The sequence below is a fragment of the Temnothorax nylanderi genome, unplaced genomic scaffold, assembly GCF_030848795.1.
Source record: "Temnothorax nylanderi isolate EJ_2023f unplaced genomic scaffold, tnyl_v1.0 TNYL_tig0015_pilon, whole genome shotgun sequence".
Classification (NCBI taxonomy): domain Eukaryota; kingdom Metazoa; phylum Arthropoda; class Insecta; order Hymenoptera; family Formicidae; genus Temnothorax; species Temnothorax nylanderi.
The window spans coordinates 456527-479496 of record NW_027249077.1 but is presented as its reverse complement, the minus strand read 5'-3'; the positions used below and the strand labels follow the sequence as shown (position 1 = coordinate 479496).

The following is a 22970-nucleotide window of genomic DNA, read 5'->3' as shown; positions in this document are numbered from 1 at the left end:
AATTAAACGAGATAATATGTGGATTAGCTTCACAGTTTGTCCAAATAATTGACGCACAGTTCAAAGCCCAAGAATTGTTCATCCATACAACGCATGCATACCGTGCACTATTACTCGATTTTGTCCTCAACACGCTTAAGGGTATACTGACACAATGATCTCTGACAAAAGTAATAATTTCGGTTATACGTCTTCATGAAGACGTTAAAGTTGAGACGGACAGTTGACACTTTAAAATACAGGAATCGCTGATAAATGAGAAGAAGAAGAAGGTAATTGGCTGCTGGTACAGAATCACAGTGTAAAGATAAAGATAAAGGAAGCGTAGTGAAAAACGCAGTGAATTGACAGAATCATGGGGCTGAGGTTTCAAATGCTATCTGATTGGCAAAGGGGTGGTCATGTTGCATTACGAACCTTACGATGTCCACGACGCTCTCTCCAAGGTCGCCACAAATTGTGAGAGTGGCGGCGAACGACATCGCACTCCAACCCTGTTTCGATAACGTTATAGCACCTCGAATACAGATCATTCCAGGCTAGGTGACACTATTATCGGAACGAGTTCGCACTCGCAGGATGATAATCCATTTCAACGCGTAATGACGTTCAGTAATCTGATTATTGCTCGCAAATTAATTTGATAGATAAGTAAATTGCACGCTAACACAAATGCTCCGCTTAATTTTGAGCGGACGATTTTGAGTTAGTTTCGTTTGTTCGACGAAACGCTTGAGAATATTAAAATAATCCGATACAATTTTATTTTGCTCCTACAACTAATATTTTATACATTGATCCCGCTTTTTGCGCGCGGTTTGATTCGAAGCTAGTTTATGCAGTTTCGACTTATGTAATGAGATGAATGAGGCGCATGCGACATATATACGGAAGCGCATGCGGCACGTGTAATGGAAATACACGCGATTATGTATTGCTTCGCCAATTTCGTGATTGCCATTAGATAATTGCTTGTCATATTTGTGTTTATACGGATTTCTAAAGATCTGACTACTTAATTCAACTTTGATTAAGACAATGGACGATAAAACAATAATAGAGAGCATTTTCAGAGAAGACAATATTTTCAGATATTTTTGCATTCGCACTTTTTCTTTGCGTATAACAACTTTTTTCGCGCTGCTGTTTACAGACATCTAAAAGCGTACACTAAAATAGAAGAAATAAATTGGAGTGGAGAATTTTCATCATAACTGTATCAGAACTTAACGTCGTTAATTGCGTTTGGTTTGTAGACTACAAGATTTCCAAGAAAAGTCAAGACGACTTATACCGATATAAGGCAATTTTCTTTTAAGAGGTATTACTATTTTTATTATTTAAAATACCAGGAATCTCTGGTATTTTGATTCTACCGCATTTTATCGGATAAATTGTCAATACATTTCTGGACAATCTGCATCAATCAAGAAGTATACCATCGCAATGTGAAAGTTTTTTTAAAAACACAGTTGCCCCTCAAACATGCAAGACGCATGGTAATAAAAAGCAGAATATTGTATTTTTTTATTTAAAATCTAAGATGTAGAATACATTTGCATAAATTTTGTTTCTTCCAAAATGAAATCATAGAGATATAAATGCATAGCGCGATAAGGAGTTAAGGGCGACATTGGCAAACAGGAGGGAGATTGCCCTCTTTTCTCTTTCTCTCTCGCTCTCGTCGAGTCACTGAATAAATACATAAATATAATTTAGTCTGTGAGTTGGGACGAAATAGCAAACTCGCACAACGTTACGGCTGCGAATAAATGTGAAAATCGAACGTAGTTACTTGAGACGCAGAGGTACACGATTCGAAGACTTGGTTGTAAAAAAAAAAAAGTGGGGTTTACCATCACTGCCATTCATGATTCGTCGAAGAAAAAGAATACGTAAAAACGGGAAAACCTGGTAAACTTGAGGCGTCGAGAGATATACATCGGCGCGCCAGCGCTGAATCTACCGGATAGACGGACGGCCGGCGTTCTTCGGCGCGTCGCGACGTCGGCAGTCGTGATTCAACCGGCGTCCGTAACGGCGGTGTTGCACTTTGCGCGAACGAACGCCCGAGGAAAAACAAACCGCGGGCAAGGCCGCGCGAGATTGTTTCCCGTGTAAGATCGCCACGTGCTCCAGATCTCCGGCATACATGAAGAAGCTAAATAAACAGCACCTTGTCATTTCGAAAATTAAAAGAGATAGACTCGAATTGGCATCCAATAAAAAGCCGTATCGCGGCATTCGTATCGTCTTCGATTCACTTCGCGAGACATTTCGTGAGGTTCGTGATCTCAAACTCGTGTACGCTTCGGTAATAAAGTAAATGATAACAAATTATTGCCCCGAGCTTGAAACAAATTTCTACGGTAGATCGAAAATGTAGGAAGATCCGCAACCTCGGTACAAGAAGAAGATAACTACACGTAATTTCATTCGGCAACTTTTCGAGATTGAACTTCAAAATTAAGTGAAATAGACATCGAGTTTCTCTCGTTTCCATCTTCTATATCCAGAGAAGCCAATTTATTCGTAGCAAAAAGGAAACGAAGAGAAACTTAAACAGATAAAGAAGAACTTAACGGTGCGTGCAGCAGATCAAAACTTGATTGTATGAGATTAAATTGACGGCCGGTAGGAGTAAAAGAACGTTGCAATTTCCCTGCAAATTATCGGAAAAGAATCAATTGCCGAAAGTGCTGATTCAGAATGCCAAGGAGCAAAGGACTTCCCAAGTACGCGCGCATCAAGTGATCAAGACCGCGATGGCCCCGACGGTGTTGTCCATTCTGTCAAACGGCACGTACTTAAAAGCCATCTACGATGACATTCCGGAGTCGTCCTCGGAGCATTACTTCAATGATACGTACACGGACGTCCTGGGGTCCACGGACCTCTCGCCCGGCTCGTATCGGGACTCTCTGTACGTGGTGATCCCGGTGACGATAATCTACGCGGCGATTTTCCTCACGGGCATCATCGGCAACGTTAGCACGTGCATCGTGATTGCGCGCAACAAGTCTATGCACACCGCCACGAACTATTATCTCTTTAGCCTGGCGGTGTCCGACCTGTTGCTGTTGGTGTCGGGCCTACCGGCGGAGATGTACCTGGTCTGGTGCAAGTACCCATACATTTTCGGCGAGGGTTTCTGCGTGCTGCGCGGCCTCGCCTCGGAAACGTCGACGAACGCGTCAGTCCTCACCATCGCCGCCTTCACCGTCGAGAGATACGTGGCGATTTGCCATCCGTTCCTCTCGCAGACCCTTTCGAATCTGTCCCGCGCGGTCAAATTGATTCTGGTGATATGGCTGGTGGCATTGTTGTTCGCGTTACCGCAAGCCCTGCAGTTCGGCGTGGTCCGGCACATCAAGCATCCCGACATGGTAATGTGTACGGTCAAGAGGATCATTGTCAGCCACTCGTTCGAGCTGTCCACATTCCTGTTCTTCGTGATACCGATGTGCCTGATCACGTTTCTCTACATACTGATCGGCCTCAAGCTCAGGAACTCGAACATGTCTGTGCCGGGCAGAAACGAGTCGATGAGAAACTGCAGACATTATCCCGGGAGATCGTCCAGGAGGGTGTTGAAGATGCTAGGTGAGGTGAGATGCGAGGCTCTCGCACCATTTCCTCTCCGTCCGCGATGTGTTCAGTCTCATCCCCTTTATTTATATTATAAACTTTGAGTGTCAAACTAGTTGAGATAAATAATTATGGGTAAATGGCCGGATCTCTCTTTAGAAACCGGTAATGTGGAGGACTCTTAATAGCGAATTTAAATAAATATACAAGAGTAAATCGCTTGTTAATATTTTACGTAAGAAAACGCAACATTGGGAGTCGATTGTTTCATGAATCATTTTGTTTTTACGTGAACGATCCAGTAAACCGCAAATAATTATTACACTATTCCAGCCGCGACGCTGTAATGATCGCATGGATTGCTCTTATAAATGCGCATTATTATTTCATGATAAATGTGAAATGTCAATATGCTGTGATAATAACAGTTATTAAAACTGCGATTAATAAAAAATTAATAAATAAAGACGCAAAATAATTTCTGCACGCGGAAGGTCGATTTATTCCTACAGTACATAATAATAATTCTACATTTAAGAGAAAAACAATTCCAAAAGTTAATAAAAGACACCAATTTATTAATCCTATGTTTATGTGTTTGTGTGTGTATATATCTCGAGGTATATGAATTTTGTTTTATGCAGCGTGAAATACGTCGCTAAAAATTACATGAAAAAAGTGGTTTATGTGCCATCCTGCTTTATTCAATATGTTAAATGTATCCCTTTTAACCACTGCATAAATTTTCGTTGAAAAATATAAGTCAAACACTAAACTGTTTAGAATTGTTCGAGACTGCCACAAATATCGTGGAATTAATATTAAAACTTTGGCCTGGGGGCAAACTTGATTTCAACGCAACGCAATATGCAAAAGAAGATTATCATTCATGATACTATTAGAGAACACAACAATGCACTCGCTATGCCCGCGCTGTTTTCATGACTTTGTGGAATTTCGTCAATATAAAAAAAAATGATATTGCTAATATAAATAAATATATTCAGTTTTAAGTTCAATTTATTTATTTAGAAATTATTAGTCAAGATTTCCTGTTAAATTGTATAAGACTCATATTAAATTTTTATATATTATAAATTTATTTTTTCACTTCTGCTAATTTTTATAGGTATTCTATTTTATTAATTTTTGCATTTGTGTTTTCAAGTAATTACAACATTTCAAATTTTTATATTTTTTATAATATTACACAAATGGACCGATTGTAAACGCAATTGTATTGCTGGAGGAAGTATTAATTAATAAATAATTATAATTGCATGTTTTAAAGATTAATTAGAATCAAGATCATCTTGAGGCATGAGGATATCAAAATTACAATAGCTTCAGAGTTTTAAGCGATTAAAGTTAATCGTTAGCGAGTAGAGTTGGCTAATTCAAGGTCGTAATGCACGTGTAAACATGGCGATCATTCTATTAATTTCCACAGTCTAGACTCTAGCTGATATTAATTTGCATTGCGCAACTAATTCTTGCTCTTACTTCGCTAGTTATTTAGCTAGTTTGATTTTTCTGTTGCACTACATTACAAATAACAATTACAAATTAAAACGAGATTTAAATTAAATTTTTACTCATAAATCTTAATTACTTCTTAAAAGTTTGAGACTTCGAAAATCTAATTTAAATTGCGGGTGTTACTCTGAACACCGAACTTGAAGTGCGCAATGGGATCGATGTCTACCAAGAAAATAGTAAATAAAACGACGCACGTTATTGCATAAATCAATCAATATCAAATTCATTCTTAATCTTTAGAAGACGAGCAGGTTTTTTTTCACGACTTTTTATGATTTTTACTTATCACTTTTATGTAGATATGTGTTAAAGTGTTATACGAAAAATAAGCGACCCCCGTGAAACCTAAAAATAAGCTTCTCGTCCGGTAGATTGACAAAAATGGGAAAATTACATAAAACATTCATATAATTGTAAAATTAAAAAAAAATTATTATTTATATTTAGTTTCGAGTAAGAAATATGGAAATACTTTCTTGCAAAATCTCGTTATAAAAATATATTTTGAAAAGAGGTAAAAAGTGCGGTAATTATATTCAGAATAGGGTCTTTTCCGAATTTCGGTATTTTTTTCGCGGCTCTCTTAGTAAACATCTTTGTTGTTACTCCAATACTGATAATCAATCGGAGGAGAATATGTAACCTACCTATTTTTTTCAGCACAAACAAGCTGAAAACCTATTTGTGCTGAATATAGATATTCACATGTGCGTCACGTTAAAGCAGAAAATAGTTTGGCATATTGAAATGTATATACAGGGTAGGTAGTCCAACAATGAACCAGTAGTACACTATGAACTATTGCGATATTTCGCGATATTTTGCGATAAATGTGACGTTACCAGATTGTGCTGTTGTCATGCAACGACTCGTATATGAAACCCTCTTCGGCTCCCCAGTCGACCGGCAGATCACGCGAAGGACGGCCGTTTGAGGCCACATTTTGTGAATTTTGGGTTGGGTGACAAACTAAGTTTTTTTTTTGTAAGTTTTACGTATTTTTCATGTTGTTGTTGTTGTTATATCTATTATTTTTTCCATTATTCTATTGTCTTGCATGTGTATTTGGGTTTATAATTCTGTAAGCAACTTATTTCTGTTGCATTATTTTATCGTATTATTTTGGAGATTATTGTAAAAAATGTTATATGGTCTACAGTAAACCATTTTGTTTTTGACTAGTTATCTGTGTTATAAGTCTGATTAAACTGACTAGTTTCTACAATAAGTAATAATCCAAGTGAGAAAAAGTCTGATTAAAAATAATAATTTTAATTGTAAGTTGTAAATAATAAAAACGTAACATATATAATTAAGTTGGCTTTAATTTAAATTCATACTATACTAACCTTACTTATCATGTTTCATAATTATCTCTTTCCTAAAAAACCAATTTTAAAACATGATAAAACTAAAATAACCCTAACAATTCACGGTATAAAACATATAGTTTATTGTTAAAAATGGCTAGGTTCATTGTGTACACACCCCATTTGACATTGTTTTAAAAAAATTGAAATTGTGGCTAAACTTTAAAAAATAACTTACGAGTCATCTTATTCAGTAGTCAACTAAATTCATGAACTGTATGCAAAAACACAGATCTTCAACACAATTGAGAGAGATATAAGCCTTTGAAATTTACATGATTCATTGTTGGACTACCTACCCTATACAATTTTATGTTTTAGAAAGCGTAAATATGATTTTGGCCGTCGCTCGTTATTTATTAAAAAATTATTAACAAATGTAACTGAGAAGTATAACCGTTTGTGTCAATACTAAGGGCCGGTTGTTTCAATTTATTGGTAAACTAACTAATAGTTAAATCATATGTCTATCCTTGTTTTATTTAAAGGAAAAACAAAAAAAATTGCTGATAGGTATGTGTACTTTCAAGTAAAAGAAAATTGAACGTTCGCGTGGAAAGTTGAAGGATACTTAAAAAAAAAATAGGTAAAAAATAAAGTAGATTACATATTCTTTGGACTCCCCCGATTGATTATTATTGTCGGAGTCACAACAAAGATTTTTATCCAGAGAACCGCAAAAAAATATCAAAATTCAGAAAAGGCCCTATTCTGGATAATTACCAAAAATGCAAATAAATTTATAAGGACTTTGTGAGAAAAAAGTTTTTATTTACGACGTTTATGCATATATTTAGGAATGTTGTTTTGTGTGATATATTTCGAAGCAAGGTACACAGAGGCATATCGTACTCACGACACATAAACTTTGGTCTTCGAATACCTTTTTGGTCTTCGAATATCTTTTTCTGAACATACTACGCACTGGGCATTCTTATTTGTTTCCCTTAGAGATTCCCGGAATTATGAAACTCGGCGACTCAAAGAAACCCTTATATATAATAGTTTGGAGCCTAAAAATAGGCTTCCCGTCCTCTAAAGGTTAATAAAATTACTCGCATAGTTATCAATCTCCTTCTATTTGTCAAACTGTCAACGCACAATTTCTACAACGAAAGTTGTTTACGGAAGTACACATCAGAATGGCGTGTTACGATTTCCCATATCTTTCGAAGATAAAAATTGATATAAAAGTCTTCATAACGACTAAAATTACTCATATTGCAATTAATTCTTTTCATATGTAAAAATAACTCTCCAAATATATGATTTTCGTAATGACAACTCGCGGTACGAAACAAACACGATATACCACGGTAAAATCAATTACCGCGATACCGTTGTAAAAAGGAGGCAGCAATGCCAGCAATAAATTGAGATTTAGTTTGTCTCTTCTAATTATACATGTAAATTAATATTTGAACGAAATAGAATGCACGAATACGATGCGAGATATGTATGACGAATATTTAACTTCGTTTTAATTTTTCAAGTTTTTAGTTTTGCGAAGCAGATTTATGATAACAGCGAGTTACTTTTTTTTTTCATCCCCGTAAGCACATTAACTGAAATCAATAGTAGAACACTGAGAAAAAAATTTGTTAATCCTAAAAAATATTTAATCCGATACGAGCAACTAAACATTTTAGTTAGTTTAACTAAACATTAGTTGAATTAATTAATTCTTGATTAAAAAATTTTAAAGGTTGACATAAATGCATTATACCTTTTTTAGTGCAACTTAATAATTGTTGAGACAACTAATGTTTAGTTAACTAACTAACATGTTTAGTTGCTCGGACTAAATATTTTTGGGGATTAATAGATTTTTTTCCTCAGTGAAGTTATTCACTTTACGCGTTCTGAATTAATCTCTTAATCAGCGCGAATCAGCAAATCGATAGTATAAATTGTTGCACGTGCTGTTTACCCATGCATGAAAAAAAAGAGAGAGGATATGAAAAAAACGCACGGTTAATCGTTTCGTTATACGATTCGATAATTGTATTATAGGTGGACAAACATTGTCCGAACTTATTTCGCAGAGCACGCAAATGCATCTGCATGTGTTATATATATTTACGGTATTGCATGTTGCGTTATTTCTCTGGGTAAACAGATCTGCCGGATAGTATATTACTGTATCGAATGTGCAAACTCTCTCTCGCGATGCAAGAGAGCTCGGTCGTGGTCGGTTATTTCTTCACGATCAATACTTCTTTATTGTGGATGATCGACTGCCGCTTAATTCTACATTTCAAATCAAGATTATTTGCATAGTAAAGTAAAGCGCAAAAATACTCCAATATATATAAATTTATATGCTCATTCTTATGATTCCTACGTAGCAGAGTATATTCAGAATCAATAATTATTTATACTCATCCGACCTTTTATTAAATACGTTTCGAAAGCTAAATATAGCAGGACCTCGTTTAACCCAACACATTGGCAGGCATTCTTTCTCTTAAAAGTTTGATAAGATCTGAGTCAGCTGGAATTTATACTTATTTTCTTATTATGTACATACATTTTTGAACGAGCAACGACATCGCGTGTTCATGCTCTTGTCTTCAAGAGATGTCGTCCCGGTGGTGTAACTTACCGACGATATTCTCTTTCACTGTATATTGTTTGTTCATATTTGGACACGCCACTTCAAGATGTAAAAAAGACTGTTGCTCTGTTCTTTTTCGCTGCACTTCTGAACTAGTGCAATAAGTTAGAATGAAAGAAAATATATTTGTTTCATTCTAACTTATTGCACTAGTTTAGAAGTTCAGCGAAAACGAACAGGTCTTATGTCATCCGCGAAGAATCAGTTTATTTATTTTTCTTCTTATATTTTCATTACACGCTTTACTAACTTTACTTGATTTCCTTTTAGGTTTAATTGCAACTGTAACATATGATTACCATGAAAATCAAAGTATAAGATTTTATCTTTCCGGAATGGAAAGTTAATTTTCAATTAGCGGGGATGTTACCTCTCTGCGTGAATTGTATTGTTACGAGGCGCCTCCGGGAGTGAATTTAAGGTCGCATTTAGATTTGGCGCGATGCGTCGAGTCGACACACGGCGATGCTTCAAAGTAAATCGCGTATAAACGATATGTAGAACATCTCACTAAGAATGCGGCATTCCAAAGTACGTTTATTTACATACATTATTTTGAATACATTTCTGTATGGTGGGGCGACGTAACTTATCGTGTCGGATTATTTATGTAATCCAGCTTAAGCTCACGAGATATCGATTACTTAACTGCTAACTGTCGATATGATTACATTTCGTATCCTGCACGTTTCGAATTATTCTTGCTGCCGAGTCGCTCTTATAAATTCCTTCTGCGACGCGCAATTTGCCCTCTCGATTGTTTCACGAAAGATCCCGAATAATTTAACACCTGTGATCAAAGTCGACTCGCTCGAATTGTTCGATCATTGGAAAATTCCGAGCACTAGTAGGATAGGGCACACGTAGAAACTGTTGCGCTTTAATCTTGCGCGTGAGTATACTTTAATCAACCTAACTTCTCTCCGTCAAGTTCGAATAAATAAAGCAATCAACATGATAGGCGCACTGTAATCACATGCATGAATAACATGAAAAATACTACATCGTACACGCATTAAGATAAACCGATGGGGACGTATTTAATTCCTTTTCACTGCCACGTGAAAAATTAAAGCCAACGATTCCGTGTGTGTCAGCCATATTTTCCTAGAGAAAATTGAAACAATTGCTTGAATAAAATGTAGGTACAGCGAGAAAAATATGACGAAATGTGACAGGCGTGACATTCTCTCTGATGTATTAAATTATATATTTTTAAAATACTCGGTAAAGTAATTTGCTGGGAAGATATACTGCAAAGTTCTTTTTAACTATAAATGATTAATAATAACATTATTTATTACTATAATTAATATATTTTAGTAGTTAATATGTTTGAGTCAGTATTGCGTAAATATCTTTTATCTGCGATAAATAAATTTCATGCATACACAAAATTTATTCGCGATAAGATGAAATAATATTTGCAGTAGAAACAACTAATGATGTACGAGTCTCATCTGTCCTTACATGCCCTTGAACACGTAATGTTCTCGTTAAATGTAAGGGTTAACGTAACAGAGAAATGTCTTTCTACGGCCGCGTTTATCATCCGATCGCGAGTGATGAGGTATCTTCTAGTAAACGCGGTCAACTTGCAATTATCGAAGACACACGCTGAGCGAAAGAAATTACACTTTATCGATACAGCACCGAAAGGTTCACCCATCCAATTAACTTTAACATTCTGTTCATCATGAGGATCTCTCCTGTGACAGACACGATAAAAGTTAACCGATTGTGTAAATCTAATTAGAACACCCAAATAAAATCTAATTAAATATCGATCATATATAACTTTCGAGACGTTACGATCATTCACGATCATCGCGTCGAAGAGGTGTACATGTAAAATAAAGAAAGACATACATAAAAGTTTGCGTACTCTCTCTCTCTCCTTCGTGAAACTCTATCAAAGTCGCGCGAAGTGTACAATTCTATCAAAGTCGCTCGAAAGAAACGGTGTAATTAGTAATTATCGGAAAGCTCTCCTAGAAAATATTCGCCGATGATCGATAGGAACGCAACACGGTACATTAGGATGTCGCGTGTACGATGGTGTCGCAGACGTCTCGTATAATTTCGCGCGTTGTAACGTCGTGTAAATCGTGTAATACGCTAGGATTTAATTCTATTATATCATTTTATCATAATATTTGCACGAGTATACGCGCACGCGGTTCGATTCAACGATTTATCATCTTAATGAACAGAAACACGCGCGATAAAATGGATGATAAAATATCAATCTACTCGGTACAGCAAAGATTGTTCGGAAAAATATAGCGCTACAAGTTGCAATTAGTTTATCGATCGACATCTCGGTAAAGGCACGCGCTCACACGATTTTCATTCAATAACATTCCATGATCCTAACGACTACGAAAAGCAGTTATATCCTCGTATCACACTGCTGACTTTTAATTAAACTTTTGATTAAACTGTTTGACTGAAATAGGATTAGTTACCGGCACAGTTTACATTGGAAAGTTACATTGGAAATTTATATATGATAATTGTACATTTTATGTACACAATCTGTGATTTAACCGTACATTTATAATTGGAATATATATGTATAAAATAATATAAAAAATAATGACATTACTCCATTAATCAAGCGCAGACATTTATTATATCTGATACCGGTGTTTCATTAGTAAGCTTATTTATTATCAAGTACAGCGATCGAACGTCTGTCACTCTAATCGAGCATAATATGGACAAATCCAACAATATAATGGCAAATTTATTCTGTTGAACATACATGCGTTACTGATTGTCAATTGATTGATTGAATTTTTGTGATAGACGCAAATTAGTCGTTATACAGACAAGGCTATTCATCAATTCTTGACAGTAAAGATTATCTCGCATTTTCTCAATACACACAATTTAGGTCGAAAAAATACGCGAGAAAAAAGAAATATTGTTTCTAACACAAATTAAGATTATCTTCATTTTTTTTTCGTTAATAACACATTTCTGTTGTGAAAAGATCGATTATAAGCTCGTTATAAAATACATAATCTATGATTATCGTACGATGATTGTTGGTACAAACATGGCGAAATATTTTTTGCGCGTCTGAATATTCAGTGCACGTGCTTGTGTTTTTCGTGCTGTTGATCGGTGTGGTTGGAAAATACGGGGATGTCATCGGGGAAAAAGACGAATCTATGTCCGTAGGATAAATCGCCGTCAGTTTCCGATAATAGCGAGAAGGATGAATTGCGGAAGCACGTCACGAAAGAGGATAACCATCAGTTGTGGGGTAAACGAGAGGGGATGCTCCGTACGACGCGGATGTTTTTCCAAGATATTACATCGCACACGTGGAGCTATGAAAAATGCTCGCTTTCGGTGGCTCGAGTGATCAAACTGTTCGCACTTGATTATCGTGACAATTCTGAGCTCCCGATTCCCGAAGCTGATTCTTCCGGAAAAACAATATTTAATTTAGTAATTTGAGTTTCCTACCGAGGAAAAGTGTACAACTCTTGATGTAAATATTTAAACGCTTATAGAAAATAATGTTATATAAGTAAAATATACCATTTTCGATAACATTATTATTTTTCATCTCTTTTAGATATCTATATTTATAAACACATTTCACATACTTTTATCTTTCTCACCCTCAATGAGATGTATGACTTGCTACAATGAGCACATGCTCCGATGAACACAATAATGGTCCGATATCGGATCTAATATCTATGTTAATTTGTTGGTTCTTGCGCACATGCATTCGTACATCCGTGACATATTTTTTATGCCCATGCAATACTCACAAAACTTTATAAGTAGCATGTACGGGGATATATGTATGAAGATTTCGCAATTAGTATAATTTTTGAAAAATGGAAACAAGAGCACCTATTTTAGTTTATTCCTATAAGTCGATAACTCCGAGATGAAAACAAAACATACGGAATCGATACAACAATGACCCCAAGTTACTCGGGAGGGAAAACGAAGAGAAGAGATACGAGATAGATGGATTATGGACGAATCTTACTCTCTTGGTAATGTCCCTATGGGCGAATGAGTCTCTTATAACAGCGATTTTTTCAGCAACATTTTTTTTTAGTATCCATCGCGCGCAGCGGAAGTTGCATGTAATAAAGAACGCATTTTTCTACGATGATCGACTCGCAAACTGTTATTATTATTATTTGCACTGACATGAAATGCACGTCGGAGGTTAATAAAATTCTTTCACGTATAAAAACAAAAAAACTCTCTTAATACGAGAAGAATAATTTGTTCCAGTAATTATTGAAATTTCATAAATCAGTCATCCGTAAAGATTTTATTATCTAATCACCGACAGAGACGAAATAACAATGTGTCTTTAATTACTTCGTCAAATCAAATAAATCATTTCATCATCATTGTTATTACCATTGTTTATCATTATTGATTTTATAATAAAATTTGCAATGGAAAATTACAATTCAAATAATATAAGATAATCCGTGATAACGTCAACATACTCTGCGTAACATACGCACCTCATGCGTCTGAGCTGATCAATAGTAGTTCATTGCATTCAAGCAGCCGACAATGCCTAAATGCTTTCACAAAATTCTGCAAATTACATATTAGATTCAAATTATTCCGCTTGCGTTGAATATATCATAACGAGAAAGAATAATAATTATTAAATTGCTATAAAATTGAAACATACGAGTTAACGTATATATCTGTTATTTTGCTTTTTGTTTCTTTTTCTAATTATCATTAATTATTAACTATGTAACGACAAAACTAAAAATAACTTAATACACCTTGAATTATTAATTATTCACATCATGTTATACAATTCTATAAGTGAACTAATTGACGATAAGTGTTGCATGTTGTGTGCACGTAACGAGGAGTATTACACATGACACGGCAAAAAAAACAAACCTGTTTCTTCGTCGATATATTGCTCATTAATTTCGCATTATGTAAATAAGCTGTAAACCGTCCGTATATTCTTCGTTTATTATTTACCTCGTTTTAGATAAAAATATCACACTCATGTATCATATAAGATTCAATTACATTCTAGCAAGCTATACATTGTCCTTTACGAATTATTATTTAATAAGTACAGTACATTCTCCGTTAGAATCATCTCGTAAAATATTATTCAGCATGATAATTTAGTTTGAAAATTATTCACGTGACAAATTATGTTCAAAGTAAACTCGTCGAATGGTACTGCGCAGTCATTATATGCTTTAGTATATCTCGAATGCAAGTGTATCGTGTTTACAATGTAAATTCTGTCTACGCAAGTTTAATAAGGTCAGCCTTTCAACACACGATTTCATCACGATGATGTGCTTTCTCTTGTGCCGTTAATAGTTAAAATTGCTAAACTTTCTGCCAACTTTAGCGCTATTCGCGACAAGATCTCACGTTAAATTCTACGTTAAGTATAATAGATTTAACCAAAAACAAGAGCGCACATTAATCATAAATGATATAACGTGTATTGCGCAAACGATGCCGAAAATTTGTCATCTACCCACGACTTTTTTCCCCTAACGGAAAAGCGTGCGAGTAAAACGGAAATTGATCAGATTGAAGAATATCTTCCGCTTCCCGTTTTCTGATATACACCTACAACACATTGGACGCTAAGATATTTAAGATCCTCCATTTATATACTGCACTTTTATCATTGAAATATAATTTGCTATTAAATAAGGGCTCACACAATTATAAATAATTTACATAAGTTTACATTGTTAGATGTGAGATATTAATAATTAAAAATGTTTAAACAAAAATATAGGAAATTTGTGATTTAACTAATATGAAAGAGAGATCGAAAGAAAAAAAGATCGAAATATATGCTCGAAATTATCTGAGTAATCTAATTTATGTAAAAAATTAGAAAGGTAAATGGCGTTGCCTAAAAAGTAGGTCACTCTGATTATTCAGACGACTATAGATATTTTCTGTTCTCTTTTTTTTGTCTCTAAAAATATAACAATTAAAAAGATTTTTATAAAATTGTTAATTTTATTTTTATAAAATTAATTATAATTTAATGTATACAGGGTGATTCAGAAATACTTGTACAAACTTTGGAGACGAGTTCTCCACACATAAACAAGAAAAAATGTTATATATATATATATATATATATATATGTCCGGAAATGTCTGGTTTATGAGTTATAACCGAAAGATTACATTTCAGGCCTGCACGTTTACTTGGCCTAAATCCATTAGATTTTTATCTGTGGAGACACTTATAAAAAAGCCCTAGTTTATTCAACTAAAATTACAAATGAAGAGACTCTTTGCCAACGCATCATGCCTGCGAATTCATCTGCAACCGGGATCTTTGAAAGAGTTTGCGACAATCCATGATCCGTCGTGTCTATGCATGCTGAAGTAGGAGGACATTTTGAGCATTTGTTATAAATTATAAGTAGATAAACAATTGAACTGAAGACGTATTACATTGGTCATAGATGTATTCGGTTAGTTTTTGTCGAACGTATCTTTCGATTATAATTTATAAATTAGACATTTTTGCACATATATATGACATTTTTTCTTGTTTATGTGTGGAGAAATCATCTCCAAAGTTTGTACAAGTATTTTTTAATCACTCTATATATGTATATACATATTTCTGTAGTGGCGATCGTGGTATAGAGATGTGCGCTGTTGTAATAAACCGACCAAGATCCGAGATCAAATCCGATAAAAAATTATTGGATTTTATTCGATCGTCATCTCTCGGAAAGAAAAGGCAACCGAGAGTATCGTGCCATGAGCACTATTATCTAGAGAGCCATTTGGAATCGGCGTTAAATTGTAGGTCTTTGACGCATACAGTTATATGCAGAAAGATCACGATACTCAAAATCGAGCAAAACGACTAAGAAGATATATTTCTATGAAATCTATTATTATATTTCTAATTTATTTTATAAAACGTATTATTTACTGTACAGCAAACATATTATATTTATGTAAAATAAATTTTAATAAATAGATAGTTAACTAAACAGGCTCTCGATATTGAAATTAACAAATAACAAGGAAAAAGTAGGCTGAGAGTCAAATATGTAGTTAGTTGTGAATTAACGTTATGTGACATTTAATTAACAATTTAATAGAAAGTTATAAATTGTGTATCTCAACTCTATTTTCAGCCATTTTCATAGAAGCGGTGAGACAGATACATTTTAATACTAGGTATACAGAATTATTTTCTACAGAAGAAGTATCATTTTTAACATATTAATTTTCTTATATGTTAATGACATATAGCACTTATATTTATTCTTATTTTACTCTTGTTTACTGTGTCCCTTGTAATAAGTTATAAATAAAAGGCCAGAATTGCCAGAAAGAGGAGAAGTTATATTACAAAGTTGCATAATACCATAATTATGGACGATTGCTCGTAATGATACTTGCACGAAATAATGGATAGCAAGTAGAAATAATATGATATAACATCGGATAGGAATAATTACGTATAAGCGCCACTCATTGCATAAAGATTTCTTTTCGCATGGTAATCAAGTGGTTCAAAGTTCTAAACGTAATTTGCAAAGGAAAATACGCAGATCGGAAAAATCCAGAGACCACAATAGACGTTTCCTTCGGGGAGACATACTTATTCGATATTCTTCTAAACTAATCCATGTCTCAACAAACAAAACTTGTTGTGCTTGCCTGCCGCATTAAGATTTGTAACAAATTTTGCTTCCTCATAGAGGAAGCTTTGTTTTCGTATAAAAAGATTTTTTTTAGTTGCCGCTGCCAATGTGTTCAAAATGTTCTAAAACGTCGAAAAATCGCAAGTTTAAATAAATGTCCGTATGTGTGTATGTGGGTGTGTGTATGTGTGTGTGTGTATGTATGTGTGTGTGTATGTGTGTGCCAAATTTACCGAAATTTCTATAATTCAAGAACTGATTAACCAAATCTTAAAGAATTATATATGAAATAGGGGTAGAAAAGACTGAAGAATATAATAGAATTAGAATAATTGCCAATATTATAAAACTTTAACCCTTAAAGACTATACTTCAAGTCTCAACCGCTTAAGACTTTTTAAAAATTGATGTTTTTGGACAATTTAGTATTAATTATTGGCAACTTTTCTAATTATGTTATATTCTTCAGTCTTTTCTACCCCTATTTCATATATAATTCTTTAAGATTTGGTTCATTAGACCCAGCTTTATACTCGATTAAAGGTCCATATGCGAAGTCCATATATGGACCATGTAACCTGAACTCCCAAAGTCAACATCGATTTGATATTGCGTCAATTATAAAACCCTACTTGTGCTACTAAGCTGACAATTTTTCAATTCATAAAAAAGTTAAATTTAAAATGAAAAAAAGTGTGCAAATTAGAAACTTGCACATTGCTTCCTCATCATTACAGATCGCTACCATTGCTCCTATTTTATTTCGCTCATAAAGCTTCCTCTATGAGGAAGCCAAACTAATAAATACTAATAATTATGCATCAAATAAAATACAAGCTTCCTCATAAGAGGAACTTTGTGAGCGAAATAAAATAGGAGCAATGGTAGCGATCTGTAATGATGAGGAAGCAATGTGCAAGTTTCTAATTTGCACACTTTTTTTATACGTTAGTTGCACATCTCAACTTCTTATTCCTAACGTATGTCATCGCGGAAAAAGAGGATTAGCTATTATAACAAATTTAGTTGTAAAATAGGGATAACTAACATTTTTGCAGCGTTAGCTATAATTTAGCAGTAGTAGAAAACTTTAACAAAAGGTTTTGCTATTATTGCTAAATTATAGCTCTTGCTGCAAAAAATGTTAGTTATCCCTATTTTGCAACTAAATTTGCTATAGTAGCTAATCCTTTTTTTACGGCATAAATTGAATCATAATAACTTCTTTATAGAGTTCTGTATAGCATTTCCTCTCTCTTTAATGACAGCGAAATGTAAGAAAAACTTCTTATTGTGTAAATGTATTGACTTAAACATATAATAGCCAGTACTTCATGAATATTTTTTAAACCATAAATGTTGTACACAATCCTTTACTCACTTAGAATTATTTTTAGACATTTATTTCGACATATTATATAAATTATGAAATTTTTAATTATAATTATATTACAATTTAATTCTTTGACATTGATTATAATAATTAATGTTAATGAATTTTAAGTTGTTGTACAATTTTATGGCAGTATTGCATATTTTTTAAAGTTTTTATTAATTTTGACGAAGCAAATACATATATCGCATAACTTCTGACATTTATAGCCCACGTTAATTGATACTGTATTGCAACATTAAAGAAAAATATAATCCGATACAGCTGCAAATTGAATTACACAAATATTCTGTTGTTTTGGTAATAAATATAACCAATGTAATTATTTCAGCGAATACTTTTCGGGATACAAGAAAATATACTGACAACGTGTTATATTCATTAAACTTACACAGCGCGAACAAAACGCGCTTTCGATAAAGTTCTTTGTAAAAACGCATAATAAGATTGATGTCGGAAAGTGACAATGCAGTAATTCTAAATATACAAACAATATTCTCATCGTGATCAAGGATGTACTTTTATTTTCAAATCGATTTAGTATACACACGCAATCGCGATATATATCGGACGATTTAATGTAGTTTGTAAAAAACGCACCAAGTGACATAAATAAATGATAATGTAGAAATTATAACATTATAATGTGAAAAAAATTTAATTACTAAATTCTCATGAACGCTTGCTCGCTGGAAAATTCAATTATAAAACTATTCAATAATATCCCACTTGCGTGAAGAACAACCGTATTTTGCTCCATAAAAATGCACAAGCCATTAATGCGATGGAAAATGCATCGGTCACTCTACGATACGCTTTACGACGTACTTAAATATAAGGTTCAAATCGTTACAGTGTGCTTTGTAATTTTCGCTGAAAAAGTGATATTATGTAATTTAGTAATAAATTGAGTTAAATTTTATTAACGGCAAATTTCATTTGCATTAATTCTACAGATCCTGCCTAATGCAAGTTATTAACTCGTTGCAATATTTGGAACGTGTTATTCTACGTTTATTGATCCACGCAAAAGCTCTTTGACCTCGCAGAAATATTAAATTTATCCGAATTAAATTTATCCAATGCCATCTACTTTTATCTCTCTATCACTGAAAGTAAAATTATATAGCTTTTGTCACCTCGTTATTTAGTGCGTATTTATAGTGCGAAAGCAGTGGAATCTTTGTACATGCCTGTGTACATGACCGTGACACTTGTCTGACGTTCAATATGCTATTAATCTTAGTTGCTTAATGCCACTTAAACATGCACTTTCAAAATCGTTAACATTGTAAATGCATAACGTCTACCGATACTGACATTTGATCAACCTAGCTATCTTACGAATAACAATCAGTTACTTAAAAAACGCGGAATAATACTGATGATACTTTATTCATCACAAAGATACAAAATAAGTAGGTAAACAATGATATTTGTATCTGACTATTATATATTATTCGAAATATTTGTTGCAGTCGCTGTTGTGATAGCATTCTTTATTTGTTGGGCTCCATTTCACGTGCAACGATTGATCGCTATATATGGCACTAATACAGAAGATCACATCACATCGAACGGCCCATGGATGGAGTTCGTTTACCTTCTAATGACCTACGTGTCAGGCGTTTTATATTACGTGTCCACTACAATCAACCCAATCCTTTACAATATTATGTCGAACAAATTCCGTATGGCGTTTATGGTGAGCAAAACAGAAACCTTCACAAGGTATTTCACTAGAGTCTTTCTCTAATCAGAGTCCGGCCAACTTGCAGTTCTAGCAAAATTTTGCGAGAGAGAAGGATATACATTCACTGTTTGCTTTCTCTTTCTTTCTATGTCTCTTTCTATGTCTCCTTTTTATCTCTTTCTCTTTCCGTTTCTCTTGCTTTTGCCAAAAAATGGCGAACCAATCAAAAGTTGCTACCGTATGGCCAGACTCTGATTAGAAGGATTCTAGTATTTCACAAAGAATAAAAATTACATAATAACAACTTCAAATTAACAATTTAACAAGTGTCGTGAAACAAGTGTTGGTATATTGAACGAACATATTGAAACATTGCAGACACAATAATTTCCAAAAATCTTCAATTCATATATTTTTTTAGTAAATAAACTTTTTTTCTCGATTATTGTTATAAGTAAATCCAGTCTGACCCATTCCAGGAGACATTATCGAAGAGCTTCAGACTCCGTGGATTGCCAGCACGTAACGAGCAACGATCCTATTCCAGCTTGTCGCGATCCCAACAAAGGACCATCGGTGCTTACGGCTCAAGGATGGCGGGGACCGATGCAGGAGGCATAATTGTCGACAGCATGGAAGGTTCGGGGAATTCCATGGAGGAGAGTCAAAAACGGCCCGTAAATGATCCAGAAAACCCACTGGTATCTACCAGCGTTCTGGGTACAACTCGGACAAACTCGGTACGAAGCGGACCCGCTAAAGAAACGAGGAATAACAACGACGTCTCATCGACGAAGAACAGCCTGCGATCACCGAGCAGCGGACGTCACAAAGCTCGGTCAATTCGCAGGAGTCAGAAGGGTTCGTGGACTAAAAGAACGAGTTACAAGAATGTGACCAGGATCGACAGTTCCGAGAAGAAATGGTGGAGATTCTTCAAGTGGCTGCCCGGCTTGACGGTCCTCAGGTTTCCCAGGGGTTCGACCGTACCGGAAGATCACGTGTTCGACGAGGCCGGAAATCCTCGCGAGGAGCTGTCGATGACCATGTGGAACGTCCGCGACAACAACGAACAACGACCCGTGTAGGACACGGATATTTTCGCGATTCGAGATCTTCGAGAAGACTGACTTTTTTTTCGTCGATTTTTCTGCATTATTCATGTCGACGAAGCAACGCCATTATCTAACGACCTGGAGATGATGATAGCGCCGCTCGACTTTCAACTGCGACGGCGATCTGAAAGCGAGGTCGTTTAAAGTTTGAGGATTTCTTTAGGAATGGAGAAGACTGAGATAAATGATTCTTGTAACTTGTAACTCTATCTCATGATTAATTTAACAACGTCCTAATGGGTGTCCAACGAACATAGAAAGTAGAGAGACCTCTAGAAAAATCTATAAAATCAACGTGCTGATTTATTACAGGGTGCTTCAAAAGAATATTAACACTTATATAAAAGTAACTTTTTTACAGAAACAGAACTGATAACACAAGATATTGTATAACAAATGTATTTTGTCTTCGAAAAGTCTCCATTTGTTCACCATCATTATCAGCACATTCTTGGAATCTTCTCCGGGTGGTCTCCAGTGGTCTCTGAGGCACGTTTCTTTGGATATTAATTGTTGCAATCACATTTACAATTTTCCGTCGGAGATCTCGCACATTGCAATGATGGTGTTAATAAGAATGGAGACTCTGAAGACAAAAAATACATTTGTTACTATAATATTTTGTGTTATTAGTTCTGTTTCTCTAAAAAAGTTACTTCCATGAATAAGTGTTAACATTTTTTTTTAAACACCTATTTGCCAAAACAAGTTTTGCGCAATTTTGTACGACTGCTGAATGCTAGCATCCAATGTTGCATAAAATCTAATAAATCCGGAGCATCGAAAGAGTAAACATGTCAGAAATATTGCGATTCGTATATCATGGTAAGTCAATATATGAATCAAATACCATATACTGCTATTCGACTCTTGTAAATCTTCTCGAGACGCATTCTCATCAAGCATGCGGTCATTGATCATTAGAGAGAGATTTTCTCATAACTCCAATTTATTAAAACTCGAATGATAAACATAAGTATACGACAAGTACACGACGAGTTATGCTTTTTAATTTTGTGAATTCTCTTTGATATCCAATTTGTATATTTACTGACGTTAAAAATAAAATAATGTGCAACAAAATTTTATTTCTAAAGCGTTCGGGAACTGAATCCAAACTTGATCTAATTTCTTCTTTGTCCATTGTTTTTGAAAAAAAAAAACTATCAAATTTGTTGCCAAGTACGGAAATATCATAATAAGTGTTTCAATTATCATCGACCATTGTACATAAGTCATTCTAACAATTAAGTCGACTGTTTAAAGCAGCTATGCTCGTGTAATGTATAATGTAAAATACGCGCTTCAAGTAAGTTATGAAATCAAGTAGAAGCGATCATTTCGGATAACCCGGTTTCATGGACGTGTCAGGCATCTTAAAACGCGTCGCGTGTACATGTTTTTGACATTGCGTGCCGCAAATTGCATGAGCTACAACGACATTTAATTTCTAAATAAAATCTAAATGCTCTCTTACCTGGAAATGTTTTCCTTGTGAAAATATGCTGTAAAGTTAATTCAGTTGACCTGATAAAATTAGTACAAACTACATGTTTCGAGTTTCCCCAGTAGCAGAGTGACGTCAGATGACGTTTTAATGACGTCTAATTGACGTCTAGAGACGTGTCTAGACGTCAATTAGACGTCATCTTGCTACCTGGTTATTTCAGATTAAAGTCTGCAAATGTTGCACAGGCAGATCCTTTCGTGTTATTCGTAGAATGTAATGCTGTAGAATATAATTTAATGTAAGGTACCGTGGTTCTTCTCATATCGATTGAATTTTTATAATGTGATATTATTTGTTATGTAAATAATATAAGTATAAGTCGTTAACTGTAAAATTCTTTATTTATTTTTATCGGCGTGTCTTACTGAATGTTGTTTGTAACTGTATATGTATCGATATCTTCAGGCATCGATATTTTTGATAATTACAGATGGACATCTGTAACACGTGTCTGAAATTTA

General features: G+C 34.5%; 1 protein-coding gene across 1 annotated transcript; it reads left to right on the top strand.

Moving 5' to 3' along the window:
• The first annotated feature begins 2002 nt into the window (after positions 1 to 2002).
• LOC139768223 (pyrokinin-1 receptor) lies at positions 2003 to 22970 on the top strand. Its single transcript, XM_071698198.1, has 3 exons — positions 2003 to 3603; positions 19670 to 19896; positions 20364 to 22970. Exons 1-3 carry the CDS (start codon positions 2766 to 2768, stop codon positions 20970 to 20972), a joined length of 1674 nt encoding a protein of 557 aa, XP_071554299.1. The 5' UTR covers positions 2003 to 2765; the 3' UTR covers positions 20973 to 22970.